The 13,588-nt window shown below is 36.7% G+C and overlaps 2 protein-coding genes across 2 annotated transcripts in view; both read left to right on the plus strand.

Annotated features, from left to right (window-relative positions):
- The window catches only part of LOC103519813 (protein NASP homolog), a 6,412-nt gene extending 2,523 nt beyond the window's left edge, over positions 1 to 3,889 (plus strand). Inside the window, exons 4-5 of the mRNA XM_026831152.1 lie at positions 922 to 1,104; positions 2,506 to 3,889. Coding sequence (XP_026686953.1) covers positions 922 to 1,104; positions 2,506 to 2,772 — 450 coding nt within the window. The 3' untranslated portion in view covers positions 2,773 to 3,889. The remainder of the gene's footprint in view (positions 1 to 921; positions 1,105 to 2,505) is intronic.
- Positions 3,890 to 10,582: 6,693 nt separating this feature from the next.
- LOC103519814 (THUMP domain-containing protein 1 homolog) lies at positions 10,583 to 11,798 on the plus strand. Its single transcript, XM_008484901.3, has one exon. The coding sequence runs from the start codon at positions 10,711 to 10,713 to the stop codon at positions 11,713 to 11,715; it is 1,005 nt and encodes a 334-aa protein (XP_008483123.1). The 5' UTR covers positions 10,583 to 10,710; the 3' UTR covers positions 11,716 to 11,798.
- The last annotated feature ends 1,790 nt before the right edge of the window (positions 11,799 to 13,588 follow it).

Consider the following 13,588-nt stretch of genomic DNA (forward strand, 5'->3'; position numbering starts at 1 on the left):
CTGGGGTGGGGGGTAGGGAGCCCCGGCACGCGCCATTGGGGGCCCCGCCCCCGGCCCCTAGTACGGACGAGAGACGGGGCCCCCCGCCCCCTGCTACTCCGTCGTGGGTGGCGGTGGATGTGTAGCCCCCGCCCATCCCACCACGGGAGGTGGACCCGTTTTCCATTCCGCGGGGGGAGGGTTCGATTCCGCCCGGCCGAGTCGGTTTCTATTTTACTTTCTATTATCTATTACTACAGTTATAGCGAAGCTATGCTAGTAATGAGAAAGTATTGCAATCGGTCCAATTTTTTCTGCTTTATAATAGGTAGGTATTATTTTTTGGTACCCCACCTATAAATTTGTTCTATAATTTCTAAATATTGCTCCCGAATGGGACCTATTATTATGTTAATGTGGTCTCTTCTTGATCCCTTGTGTGACGCGTCCACTTTTGTTTAGGGCTATTGCACTGAGAATGGGACCTAAAAAATATGTTTACGTATATGATATCTAAATAAATGAGACGTAAAAAAAGGACTTTTGAGACTTTAGCTGACAGTCAAAATAATAAATTATTCTGCGGGTTATTACCCCACTTGACTAGAGGAAAACATCGTAGACACTATCATTTGAGTGGGGTTGGTTATTCCTGTAGGTTTAAATTGATAAAGTTTTCTTGCCTGTCTTTTACTTTTTTAAGCACTTTAGGGGGAGGGGGAAGCCGAAATTTCCACTCTTTTTTTTTCCCTGGAAATTTTATTGATAAAACCCATAAATAAATATTTTATGGTAAATTAACATTTGTACAAAATATGTCTTAAATTAACATTTGTACAAAATATTGAAGAGCTCCTTTGGGAGAACCCTGCCACTATAAATAAAGCCTTTAAAAGAAAGAAAAAAAAAACATTAATCCTTATTTACTTCATCATTCCCCAGGTGATTTCCAACTTCATCAGTGGCAAAAGACCGGCCGTGTCGTCTGATGGGGCAAGTACATCGAGTGCTGGAGAAGGTAGTAGTAGCAGTGGTAGTGCGGGAACGTCAAGTAAACCAGCCAGTGATATTAGTCATCTGGTGAAGAAGAAGAGGAAGCCTGAGGATGAAGTGGAGAAAGCAGAGGTGAGATTTGGTTTTGCTGAATAATCGGGACGTTAAATAATAGTACAAAAAATCAATGTTCTGTTAGATATTTTTGGTACATTTTCTATATTTCAAAATTAATTATAGTATATCTCACTTTTGAGTCACTTTTTCTAAGCCGATTGACTTGAAACTGGGTATGTACTTAGACTTGTGCATTTTGGACGACAATGGGATAGTTCAGTCTATCCGAAAACTAGAAATTTACCTGATAAAATATTGATGGGGAAAAAATGTCTACTCGCAAAATAGATATCTATCTACCTATTTATTATTATTTGTAAATGCAGTTTCTTTGTGTTATTATGTCACAACTTTGGTGCTCACTGCAGCATTGTAGGATAGTACAAAAACATCAATGTTTTGTTAGATATATTTGGTACATTTTCTATATTTCAAAATTAATTATAGTATATCTCACTTTTGAGTCACTTTTTCTAACCCGATTGACTTGAAACTGGGTATGTACTTAGACTTGTGCATTTTGGACGACAATGGGATAGTTCAGTCTATCCGAAAAGTAGAAATTTACCTGATAAAATATTGATGGGGAAAAAATGTCTACTGGCGAAATAGGTATCTATCTACCTATTTATTATTATTTGTAAATGCAGTTTCTTTGTGTTATTATGTCACAACTTTGGTGCTCACAGCAGCATTGTAGGATTTTCCCAATATCTCAATAATCCTAGTTGTTTTTTTCGCCCCCCGAAGTTTGTTTTAAGTTTTCGCTACAAATAAATTAAAATCCAGTAGTATTAACTAACACATCACGAGAGGTATTGGCGTCAAGGTCAAAAGGTCGATTTTCTATCGAAAGGTCCTGGGTTCGAGTCTAAGAGACGCTCAATATTAGACCATTATGTAAATGCAGTTTCTTTGTGTTATTATATCACAACTTTGGTGCTCACTGCAGCATTGTAGGATTTTCCCAATATGTCAATAATCCTAAAATCCAATGTTTACCTACCATGCTGGCACCGGTCGCTATGCGCATTTATATGCCATAGCTACTCATTTTCCTCTAGCTACTCATTTTCCTCACGAGGCTGAGTGGGCCCCGCAACAGCCAGTCACGGAATCAATCATTTGCATGATACAAATTTCTTGACCCCGCCGGGAATCGAACCCGGGTCTCCCGCGTGCAAGGCGAGCGCAGTGACCACTACGCCATGGGAGCTGACTTATTTATTATTATTAAGAATAGATATTTAGTTTTTTTTATATTATTAAAATTATAACATATAAACTTCTGCCAGGTCTGACGGTAGTGTTCCTAACATTGATGCTGCATTCCCACGCTGGACTGCCATTGATATCCTCTGCTTTAGGTAAAATTTCGCCTTTGAATATCTAATCATTCAATATTTTTCTTTTCAGGTGGAAGGCAAGAAGATCAAGCTGGACGATTCGTCAGCGGCTCCCTCCACCACTGCCCAGTCTTCCACCTCTACCAGTGGCGACGGAGATGTGGAAATGAAGCCCGCTGAAGACGCGAAATCTGCTGCCCCCGCCGATAAAGAGGTCTCCGGGACTGAAAAATCAGAATCTGAGACCGCTGCCCCCGCGAAATCCGACTCTGAGGCCGCTGCCCCTGCTGATAAAGACGCCTCCGGCACTGAAAAGGCGGCCGGTAAGCCAGAATGAAGTCACGACACTCTCTCTCCCGCTTCGATTGCCATGGTGGCCATTTTCTTCTTTGTCGTTTTACGTATTTTGACTTGATCTGTTCTTGATCATGCATCACTTGCGGATCTCGGAACAAAAATGAGGGATTTTTGAAAATCGATCGATTTTGAATGCAGGGTTTCTCTTTATCGAAGAAAAAAAACCCCCTTTAAAGGAAATCAAGCTTAAACGAACAGTCTCATTGAAAACCAACAAAAATTTAATGATAGAACTTGGTGGAGAGGTTTTGTGAATAGTCGACCTGTTCCACCAAACAGAACGACTTAGGATATGTAAGAAAAAATGTGGAGATATATTCCTTTAACGAAAGCTTCAACTTCAACCATTGTGAAAGTTCCCCATGCAGTGTTAACTTGCGTTCAAGTTTAAAGTTTTTTTTTTCCTTATTCAATAGGTAATTGTTTTCCAATTAATAATTATTTTCTTTGCCGTTTTACGCATTTGACTTTCGTCGCGAGACGGCCTGAGAAATGTGAGTTACAAATCGATCGATTTCAATTTTATTTTCTTTCTTTTTTCGATTCCAGATCTTTTTTTTTTTTACAAGAAGTTCAAGTTCTTTCAATAAGATTTCGATGAACCTAGAAGTGTTTTATAGCAAGCCCCTGTTTTATATGCCTCGGTGGCGTAGTGGTCAAGACGCTCGCCTGGTAAACAGGTGGGCGTGGGTTCGATCCCAGCCGAGGTATGGAATTTTATCCTCATTTATTTGAGAATTTGACCACATAATAATGGAGCTCTTGGGGTTAGTTGGTAGAGAACGCCTAAGGCGTTAACCTCGCCTAGTGGTTACCTTCCACTCAAGAGTCTATTATTATTATTATCATTTTTCTACTGCCTGCAGTTAGGATTTAATTGTTTTTCTACTTTTCATGCTAACGAAATTTAAGGAACATTTTCCCTTGGGGGATAAAAAATATTACAAATTCTGTTTTCTTTTTTGCTTTAATGAAAATCACAACTAGCTGCCAACAGAGAAGACCTCTTCAGAACGGCAGTGTCAACTTCAGTCTGGCAACCATCGACTGCGAATCGGAACAATGAATGAGTGAAAATCATATCAAAAAGAATCTTTGGGAAAATGCCGATTGTGAAAGTTCCATACTGTTTGAACTTACCGTTTAGAACGGAAGCAATTGAATGAAGTCGTTCATTGATGAATTTTCGCAAAAGCTTGCTAAACACTACTAGGTTTTCGTTTTCCAATCTTTTCTTTTTCCTTATTATTTTTCTTCCTTAAAAGCCAATCCATGAAGAGAGAGAGTTGTGATGTGAATGGTAGAGAACGCCTAAGGCGTTAACCTCGCCTAGTGGTTACCTTCCACTCAAGAGTCTATTATTATTATTATCATTTTTCTACTGCCTGCAGTTAGGATTTAATTGTTTTTCTACTTTTCATGCTAACGAAATTTAAGGAACATTTTCCCTTGGGGAAAAAAAATCATTACAAACTCTGGTTTTTTTATGCTTTAATGAAAATCAAAAGTAGCTGCCAAGAGAGAAGACCGGCAGTGTCAACTTCCTTCAGTCTGGCAACCATCGACCGCGATATCGGGACAATGAATGAGTGAAAATCATATCAAAAAGAATCTTTGGGAAAATGCCGATTGTGAAAGTTCCATACTGTTTGAACTTACCATTTAGAACGGAAGCAATTGAATGAAGTCGTTCATTGATGAATTTTCGCAAAAGCTCGCTAAACACTTCTAGGTTTTCGTTTTCCAATCTTTTCTTTTTCCTTATTATTTTTCTTCCTTAAAAGCCAATCCATGAAGAGAGAGAGTTGTGATGTGACCCCACTGACTAAGCTGTGTATTCTTACGTGATCTATTATTATTTAATTAGTTTTTATTACTCCATTCAGTTTTTGACTATTGTTTTATGTTCTATGTTTTAGGTTTAATTTGTGTTTTTTTCATCATTATTTAGGTGCGAGAGAGATTTTGGTACTTTCCTCATAATTTCGACCTAAAAAAAAGTCTGAAAAACCATAACGATAAGAATATTTTCCCATAATTTCAACCCAAATAGTTATGATATGTCAATGGAAATCATGATTTAAAAAATGTACTATTGTAACTTTTGATTGTAGTATGTAGTGTAAGGATTGAAATAAATACAGGGATAGGATTTGGAATAGGAAGATGTATGTTTTATTGTAAGCAGAGAACTGAGAACAGACCAAAGAATGAAGGAATCGAACTGTGTAGTATTTTCCCATTTGTTGATCTGGTTGCTAAGAAACAGATTAGTTACTGGGTGGTCGTATTTTCAATACTGTGTGTATAAAAAGACACCACCACATGTACCTTGGAATGAATCGCTTTGGCATTACTTCAAGGCACATTCTTGTACATCCATCCCTAACCGAAAATGGAAAAGTTCGATCAGAAAATTTCCGTCCCGGCCAGGATTCAAACTCAACACCACTGGGTTGGAGTCAGAGGTTTCAACCACTCGGCCACAGAGGTAGGCTTTAACATAAACCTAATAATTAAAAAAAAAAAGTTATCGGTCGAATTATTGGGAAGTTATATCGGCCACAGAGGTAGGCTTTAACATAAACCTAATAATTAAAAAAAAAAAAAAAAAAAAAGGTTTATTGGGAAGTTATATCGGCCACAGAGGTAGGCTTTAACATAAACCTAATAATTAAAAAAAAAAAGTTATCGGTCGAATTATTGGGAAGTTATATCGGCCACAGAGGTAGGCTTTAACATAAACCTAATAAAAAAAAAAAAAGGTTATCGGTCAAATTATTGGGAAGTTAAAATCTCGTTATAATTACTATTATTATTATTAAGTTTTCTCCCCACCCCTCTAAACGTTTAGTCTCATTTAGAAGTAAAGGTTCCTCTTTTATTTTTTACTTTCTATTACCCTGTTTAGGTTTAAGTAGAAGGTATACAATCGATGTGCATTGAGGTGTTTACAAATTGGATCAGTGTGATTTGATTTAATTTTTCCATTGTGATTTTTTTAGAGATCATCTGACGATGCAAGATAGCTCTTTTTCAAAGCCTAGCTTAGGAGAAAAGGAAAAAAAAAGAGAGAAAATCCTCCTCGATCAGGAATCGAACCTAGTACTTTCAGATCGAGAGTTAGGTGCTCTTTGTGAGTTTACCTAAGTCTTGGTCACTATGGACTGAATTATTTTGATTCGCCCGTCGTGGACCAATAAAAATGAGTTCTAGTTTGTAAACACCAAATGGATATTGACTCTTGTGATTAGGTATTATATTTTAAGGTGACATTGCCCTTGTGTGCTAGTAGGGGTTGATTTATTTGTACGTATGCAAATGACCCGACTCTTGTGATTAGGTATTATATTTTAAGGTGACATTGCCCTTGTGTGCCAGTAGGGGTTGATTTATTTGTACGTATGCAAATGACCAGGACCATAATACGGGTTCAAACTTGGTTGAACTCTCGGATGAAGCAAACTGATTGGTTGATTAAAAAAAAACAGCCAATCAGATTGCTCAATCCAAGAGTTTAACTTGAAACTAAGTTTACACTCTCACTGTGGCCTAGTAGGGGTTGTTGATTTATTTGTACGTATGCAAATGACCAGGACCATAATACGGGTTCAAACTTGGTTTAACTCTCGGATGATGCAATCTGATTGGTTGATTAAAAAAAAACAGCCAATCAGATTGCTCAATCCAAGAGTTTAACTTGAAACTAAGTTTACACTCTCACTGTGGCCCTGGACATAAGGTCTTCTCTAAAAAATTTCTTTTCTTCTAAGAACTTATTATCTGTCTTTACCACAGTAGACGATAGACGTCCAGGGTCTCCGAAGTTAGTGATTTATCACCAAACTTGATGAATTCTTGGCCACTCTAGTGAGTTGTTTTCCCCCCTCGAATCTAGTGATTTTTAAACCCCGAGGTTTTACTGTGGTATTTATCATTGTAATTTAGGTAGGTAGGTACTAGGTACCTAATTGATAAGTAGGTTCTATTTTAATCTCTGTGGTTTTTCCAGACATTGAACATTGATGATGATATTCCAACAGTGGCAGAAGAGAAAACGAAGGATCAATAAGAAGAAGAAATGGTTGAAATAATAATAATAATAATCATCATCATGATAAAAACGTGGATATTTGAAAGCTCGACTAAAACTAATTCACTCAAGAAAAGGAGAAGAAGAAAAAGAAATATTATAGAGGAAGAAGAAGCAGAAGAAGAGGAAGAAGAAGCAGAAGAAGAGGAAGAAGAAGTAGAAGAAGAGGAAGAAGAAGAGGAAGAAGAAGCAGAAGAAGAGGAAGAAGAAGAAAGAGAAGCATAAATATAGAGGGGAGAAGAAGTAGAAAGAAAATAGAGAAGAGGAGGTGGAGGAGAAGAAGAAGAAGAAGAGAGAATAGGGAGAGGGGAGAAGAAGAAGAAGAAGCAATAATAACAAGAAGAAAGAATATAGGGAAGAGGAGGAGAAGAAGGACAAAAAGAGGAAAGAGGAGGAAGAAAACTCGCTAATAAGTGAAAGAACAGACAAGAACGGGAAAACTCAGACAAGCGGAGTAAAACGGATTATTCGATAGTCGTCCCTAGAGGAACGAAAAGGGATTTTCAATTTGACTCGTTCTAGTTTTTACTCTTAGTTTGATTTTACACCCTGCCTACTGATTTTCAAGAGAACAAATGACTTTGGATTTATGTGGGTATTTAAAAATAGAAAACCAGCCTCAGTGGTGCACAGAAAGAAAAACTAGGGTGCCGGAAGCCTAACCGAGTGACTGGGTGCCGACACTCTAATATTCAGGAAGCTCGACACCCAAATAATGGGAACTAACTCAATGATAGAATAGAATATACCTTGTTTATACTGCCAGAATGAGACTGAAAAGTCCCTTTACTCCCGCGGTCTAAACAAGGTCTTGTTTATTTTCATAGGTAGGGTTTACAAATATGCAAATACGAGTATAAATATAAACCTTGTTTAAATTTAAAAAAAAAAATGTTTAAATTTAAAAATGATAGAGTTCTTCTGCCAAATTTAAAAATGATAGAGTTCTTCTGCCCTGAGATTCATAAAATTGTGGAACCCTATCACTTAATTTTTTACTTTCCTTATCCTATAGGAAGGAAAGTAATGTAATCGGGTCAAATTTTCGATGGTCAGTTTTTAGTGCCAAAACACGCATTTTTTTTAAGTAAACTCATTTTTTTTATACTTTGATATTTCCAATATATGAATAGGTAAGTGAAAAAATAAACAAAATCATTCCTTGCATTATTCATGGAAAATTAAAGTGTTGAATTTATTTATCTACAGTCTACAGGTTTTTTTTTTTTTTTCCAAGAGGTTTTGATAGAGGAAACTGTAACAATGGAGGACTTATCTTCCTAAAATAGATGATAGTAGGACAGGATAGGAGAAAGCCAGCCGTTCCGAGAATAGTCCTTTAGACTTTAGCCTATTTTCCTTTTGTAATGTTAATGTCTATGTTATTTGAACAAAATAGTGATATTTTCTTGTAGAATGCTGCTTTAGCTTGGCCAATGTACCTACATTAGCTTGATTCGAATTTTTCTTTCTCTTACATTACGTTCTCCTACCTTTACATTAACTTCCCCTCCTCTCCTTTCACGAATTTTGTAATGTGGCTTTTTTCTCGCAATACGATTGGCCATATTGTTTTTTTTTACTTCCTTCGTTATTTTTTATCCCCACTCCTCATTTTTTATCCCCACCACCGAAAAACGTAATGTTAATGTACATTAACATTACAAAAGGAAAATAGGATTCTGTTGAGAATAGAGTTCGCTCCGAGCGGAAGTCGAATCTGCGACCTAGCGCTTACAAGGCAAGCACGCTTTCAAGACAACTATTCTGGCGCTAAGGTTTTTGGTGATGGAGGTTTTACCCTATACTCAGCGACAAGCTCTCTAGGGTATACCTAAAAAACTGATTACACAAAATTCAACTGATTGGCCATAAGGCGTGCGAAAATTAGCTGACTGACCTCCAGTAATAGGTATGCAAAACAGCGGTTTACATCGTTTGGTGAAAGAAAATTTTGGAAAAGTCGTACCATTTTTCAGTAGTACAGGAATCGTACTCCTTATTGCCAATCAGTTGAGTTTTATGATCCCGAAAGTGGTTTCTCCTGTACTACTGGAAAATGGTACGACTTTTCCGAAATTTTCTTTCGCCAAACGATGTAAACCGCCGTTTTGCATATTGCCGTGGTCAGTCAGCTCATTTTCACACTCCTTATGGCCAATCAGTTGAATTTTGTGTAATCAGTTTTTCAGGTATACCCGCTATCTACCTACGTACATAATTCACCCAGCCTGAGTGGGGTTAGAAAAAGTTAACATAATACGATTGTCCAGATGGTCACCCGTCCGGACACCGACCACGCGCGACGTTACTTATCTTCGGTGATCAATCGGGCACTGGTGCATTTCACGTATTACTGCCGCTGGCTTCACTTTTTCAAGAGTAGACACTTCTTTTGTCCGCTACTCACTAACATCCTTGAGTGGAAAATGTAAACGGATCTTACTGAAGTAAACAAACCAAAAAAATTACAAAAATTTGAAAAAATTAGAATGGATTCTGGATTCTGTGCAGTTTTAAAAATTTAGTTAAAAAAAGTTAATTTGGTGACGTCAAATTAGTAAAAGTACTCTCTAAACCGTGTTTAAAAAGTATCTTAAACCATATTTAACCACAGGCAGGCATGTATCAGTGTTAATCGTTATCACTTATCTAAAGTCAGGAAGAGGGAGGGAGGTTGCAAAATGTTCATGTCTCCTCAGCACCTAAAACTCTTTCCTTCATTCTGAGGATAACACTTCACTTGTTCACTTGCTAATTTTAAAAATTCCCGTTTAGTATTTTACGAAATTTTCGACCATTTCATCGTAAAAGTACAAGCTTAGGTGGCACTTTTGTCACCGGTTTTTAAGTGCTCAAAATTCACCCTGTTCTCATGGATTTCCCGCTATTGATTTTGCTCGTAGTTATCACTAGGATGGCCTCTTCTGATGCTGCAGGATTAAAATTGGAAAAGGTAGGTCCTACACTTTCTTTTTCAGGAAATTGTATGTATTTGTCTCTTGTTAATTTACTGGTCATTTTGCGTTCTCATGGATTTCCCGCTATTGATTTTGCTCGTAGTTATCACTAGAATGGCCTCTTCAGATGCTGCAGGATTAAAATTGGAAAAGGTAGGTCCTACACTTTCTTTTTAAGGAAATTGTATGTATTTGTCTCTTGTTAATTTACTGGTCATTTTGTAATCTAAAAATCATATGAGATTACATGAGTTTCACCCATTTTGTAATTTTGTAAATGAGATTACATGAGTTTTACCCATTTACCTATTTTTAAAAATGAACTAAATAGGCATAGTATAAAGCATTGGAATCGGTGTCTCTTCTTGCATGACCTTTCATGGTTGACTTCAAATTGAAGTTGGTGATTTTGTTCTCCATTCACACACTTTCCACAAGTAATTTTTCATTTCATGTGTATATCACCTACCTTCTGAATTGTAAACAAACTTTCATGGAAGTAGGTAATGAGAAAAAAAAGAGCTAGGTACTTACATACGTACTTTGTTTTGAAAATGGAATTTTTCATAAATGATTGAATGGTTACTCTCCTCTACTCCCTCCCTCTCCATATTTTTTATCAGTGCTGAATTATCTTTTACTTACCTATTAAAAGAAATGTGATAAAGTGATAACTAGCTCCAAAAGAAGTATCTAACGATCTAACCTTTGTAATATTTTTTATTACCTACAACAGCCTTATGAACAAAAATAAGTAAATACCTACTTGAGTAATAAATTGTGAATAAAAATTAGTAAAACACCTACTTACTGAAAATAGTAATTTATCAAGAAAATAGTGAGATCAAATTCAAAATAAAACACAATGGGTAAAGACAATGGTAACAAGTACCACCCATATAAAAAACATAATCATAACAAGTCTAAAAACACCAACAGTGGAACCCTACCTATTGGTGTCAAAGGTTTCCTATGTACATTTAATACCATGAAGAAAAACAGTGCAAATCAGTGTGCTCGAGAAGCGTTCAATATTCTCAATGAATATTTAGAGAAAAGTCAATCCGTTGAACATCTAAATGAAGATAAACCAAATATCAAGCCTGAAAAAATTGAGACAGCTCAAACAAACACAGATGAACTTGATATTGAAGATGAGCTGAAAAGTGAACTGAACGAGCTAAAAAATGATGATGTGAAGAAACACAAGTTCCAAAAATTAGACAGTGGTGCTCAAGGTAACATGTTTATTAAAATAAATGACAAAACCATTGATCCTGTCACTCTGGGCACTTCCATTGTTGAAGATCTGTACATAACAAAGCAACAGAAGACTGTCAATCTCTTGAGATTAGTACCTATTGAGATCACATGTAAATCTTATCTCGATGATATAACGAAAGCTATTGGGCCACTATTGGACAAATACTTTTCAGGAGAACCGACAAGCTACTGTATTGTTTTCAATAGAAGAAACAACAACAATCTTGAAAGGAGCAATGTTATAGAATTCATCGCTCTTCTCGTCAAGGAGAAGAACATGTTTCACACGGTGGATTTGAAGCAAGCCGCTCTAACTATTGTGATTGAAGTTATCAAGAGTGTTTGTTGTATTTCTGTGCTGCCTCACTACTACAAATACAAGAAGTACAACCTCTCGGAGATCACATATCCTGAGGACAAAGTGCAAGGTGACAGTAGTAAAGATGTCAAAACACAATCCAATGACCAGACTATTCAGGACCAGGAAGAAGTGAACCAAGACCAGGAAGACAAAGAAGTTGGTGAAAATGGTGCAGAGGAGAAAGGTACAGAGGAAGTTCAAGGACAGGATAAATGCAAAACCAATCAAGGTGATGGTGTTCAATAGGACACAGATAAAAGTGAAAATGACACTTCTCAGAATTAATAAATTACACTTACTTATTTACGTATTTAATTAAAAACCTTTTATCTGAGTAGGTACTTTTTTATATTGAATAGCTTGAGTAATCTTGCATCTACCACTGGCCAAAGTAGGTAGGTAGGGAAATAGTAGGTTACCTTCATATGGATTTTGAAAAATACTTATTTACATATTTAATTAAAAACCTTTTATCTGAGTAGGTACTTTTTTATATTAAATAGCTTGAGTAATCTTGCATCTACCACTGGCCAAAGTAGGTAGGTAGGGAAATAGTAGGTTACCTTCATATGGATTTTGAAAAATATCTACTTCCATCTATTTTCAAACTAATGGGGACTACTTATTAACCCTTTGAGAGCTCGGAGGGTCACGTTTGTGAAGAGATTTACTATAATCACTATTTTGAGTTTTGAGATGTAACATCAAAATATTGGCGAAGTGCAAAGTAAGACAGAGCCCTTCCGTAGGCTGTCACTACTGTTTCCTCTTTTTTCCCTGTTTCGGCAGTCCAGTTAGCTTGAAGGATAGCACATCTGCCTTTGTAAGTGCTAGGCCGCGGGTTCGATTCCCGCCCGAGGCGGATTTTATCCTAAACAGATAAGGTTCGTTCTCGGAACGGCTGGCTTTCTCCTATCCTGTCTGCCTTCTCTCTTCATTTTCAGGACGATAAGACCTTGGCAGTTACAGTTCCCTCTATCATACCTTTAAAATCGAGATCACATATCCTGAGGACAAAGTGCAAGGTGACGGTAGTAAAGATGTCAAAACACAATCCAATGACCAGACTATTCAAGACCAGGAAGAAGTGAAACAAGATCAGGAAGACAAAGAAGTTGGTGAAAATGGTGCAGAGGAGAAAGGTACAGAGGAAGTTCAAGGACAGGATAAATGCAAAACCAATCAAGCCTTTAAAATAAAATGGAAAAAATAAAACATATTTTTTATTTTATTTTATTTTTTTTTTTTAATCCCTTTTCCTTCTGTATTTCTATAACTGAGAGAAGTACCTATTTTCTCTCCCTTATCCCTGTTCCTGTTCATATCTAAAACTAAAAGTCAGGCTAAAACTTTGTTTAACCGCAGGACATAATGAGTTAATCGAAAGCGAGTGGGAAGTGAATTGAATGCCGCCTCGATTGAAAAAGAAAAAAAAAAACTACTACAAATAAGAAGAAAAAAACAGGAACTCGGGCAGTTAAACCAGGTAGGTAAAAAAAACTCATGTCAACTCAGACGTATGTCGTCTGTGTCGTAGCATACCCATTCTGTTGTATGTCCCTCATCAGATGGGCGAAAAAAGACACAATACTTCCCATTTATGTGCTGAGCTGCTGGGTCTTTTGAACGAAAACACGAGAACGGTCAAATGTTTGCAATCGAAATACGAGTGCAAATCGGTGGTGGAAATCGAGTCAAAAACCTTCTGCATGTCAAGTAAGTGCATTATCATAAGTATAAGTATAAATAGGGCTTTATTTAGACTGTCAGCTTGGAACAAGTTGTTCCATTGTACCAACAGTCTAATAGAGCACCTCTTTATTGATATAATTTTGTTAAGTTATGCCCCCTATATCTATGTCGTCCTATATCATGCCCCCTAATTCAAAAATATAGGGGTGCGTTTCAATAACCTACGTTTTTATCTCCTAACCCTAACAGCCCTGTTAGCTTCACAGCCCTGTTAGCCTATACAAACTGTTAGCTTAACAGGCCTAAGGGCTGAAAAAATATTTGTGAAAACAGCCCTGTTAGCTTTACATTTTTTTTTTTTTTTTTTTTTTTTTTTTTTTTTTTTAAACAAGGTTTATAAATTTTTTTTAAAATTTTTCCTTTAAAA

Source organism: Diaphorina citri, unplaced genomic scaffold (genome assembly GCF_000475195.1).
Source record: "Diaphorina citri unplaced genomic scaffold, Diaci psyllid genome assembly version 1.1 scaffold2952, whole genome shotgun sequence".
NCBI lineage: Eukaryota > Metazoa > Arthropoda > Insecta > Hemiptera > Psyllidae > Diaphorina > Diaphorina citri.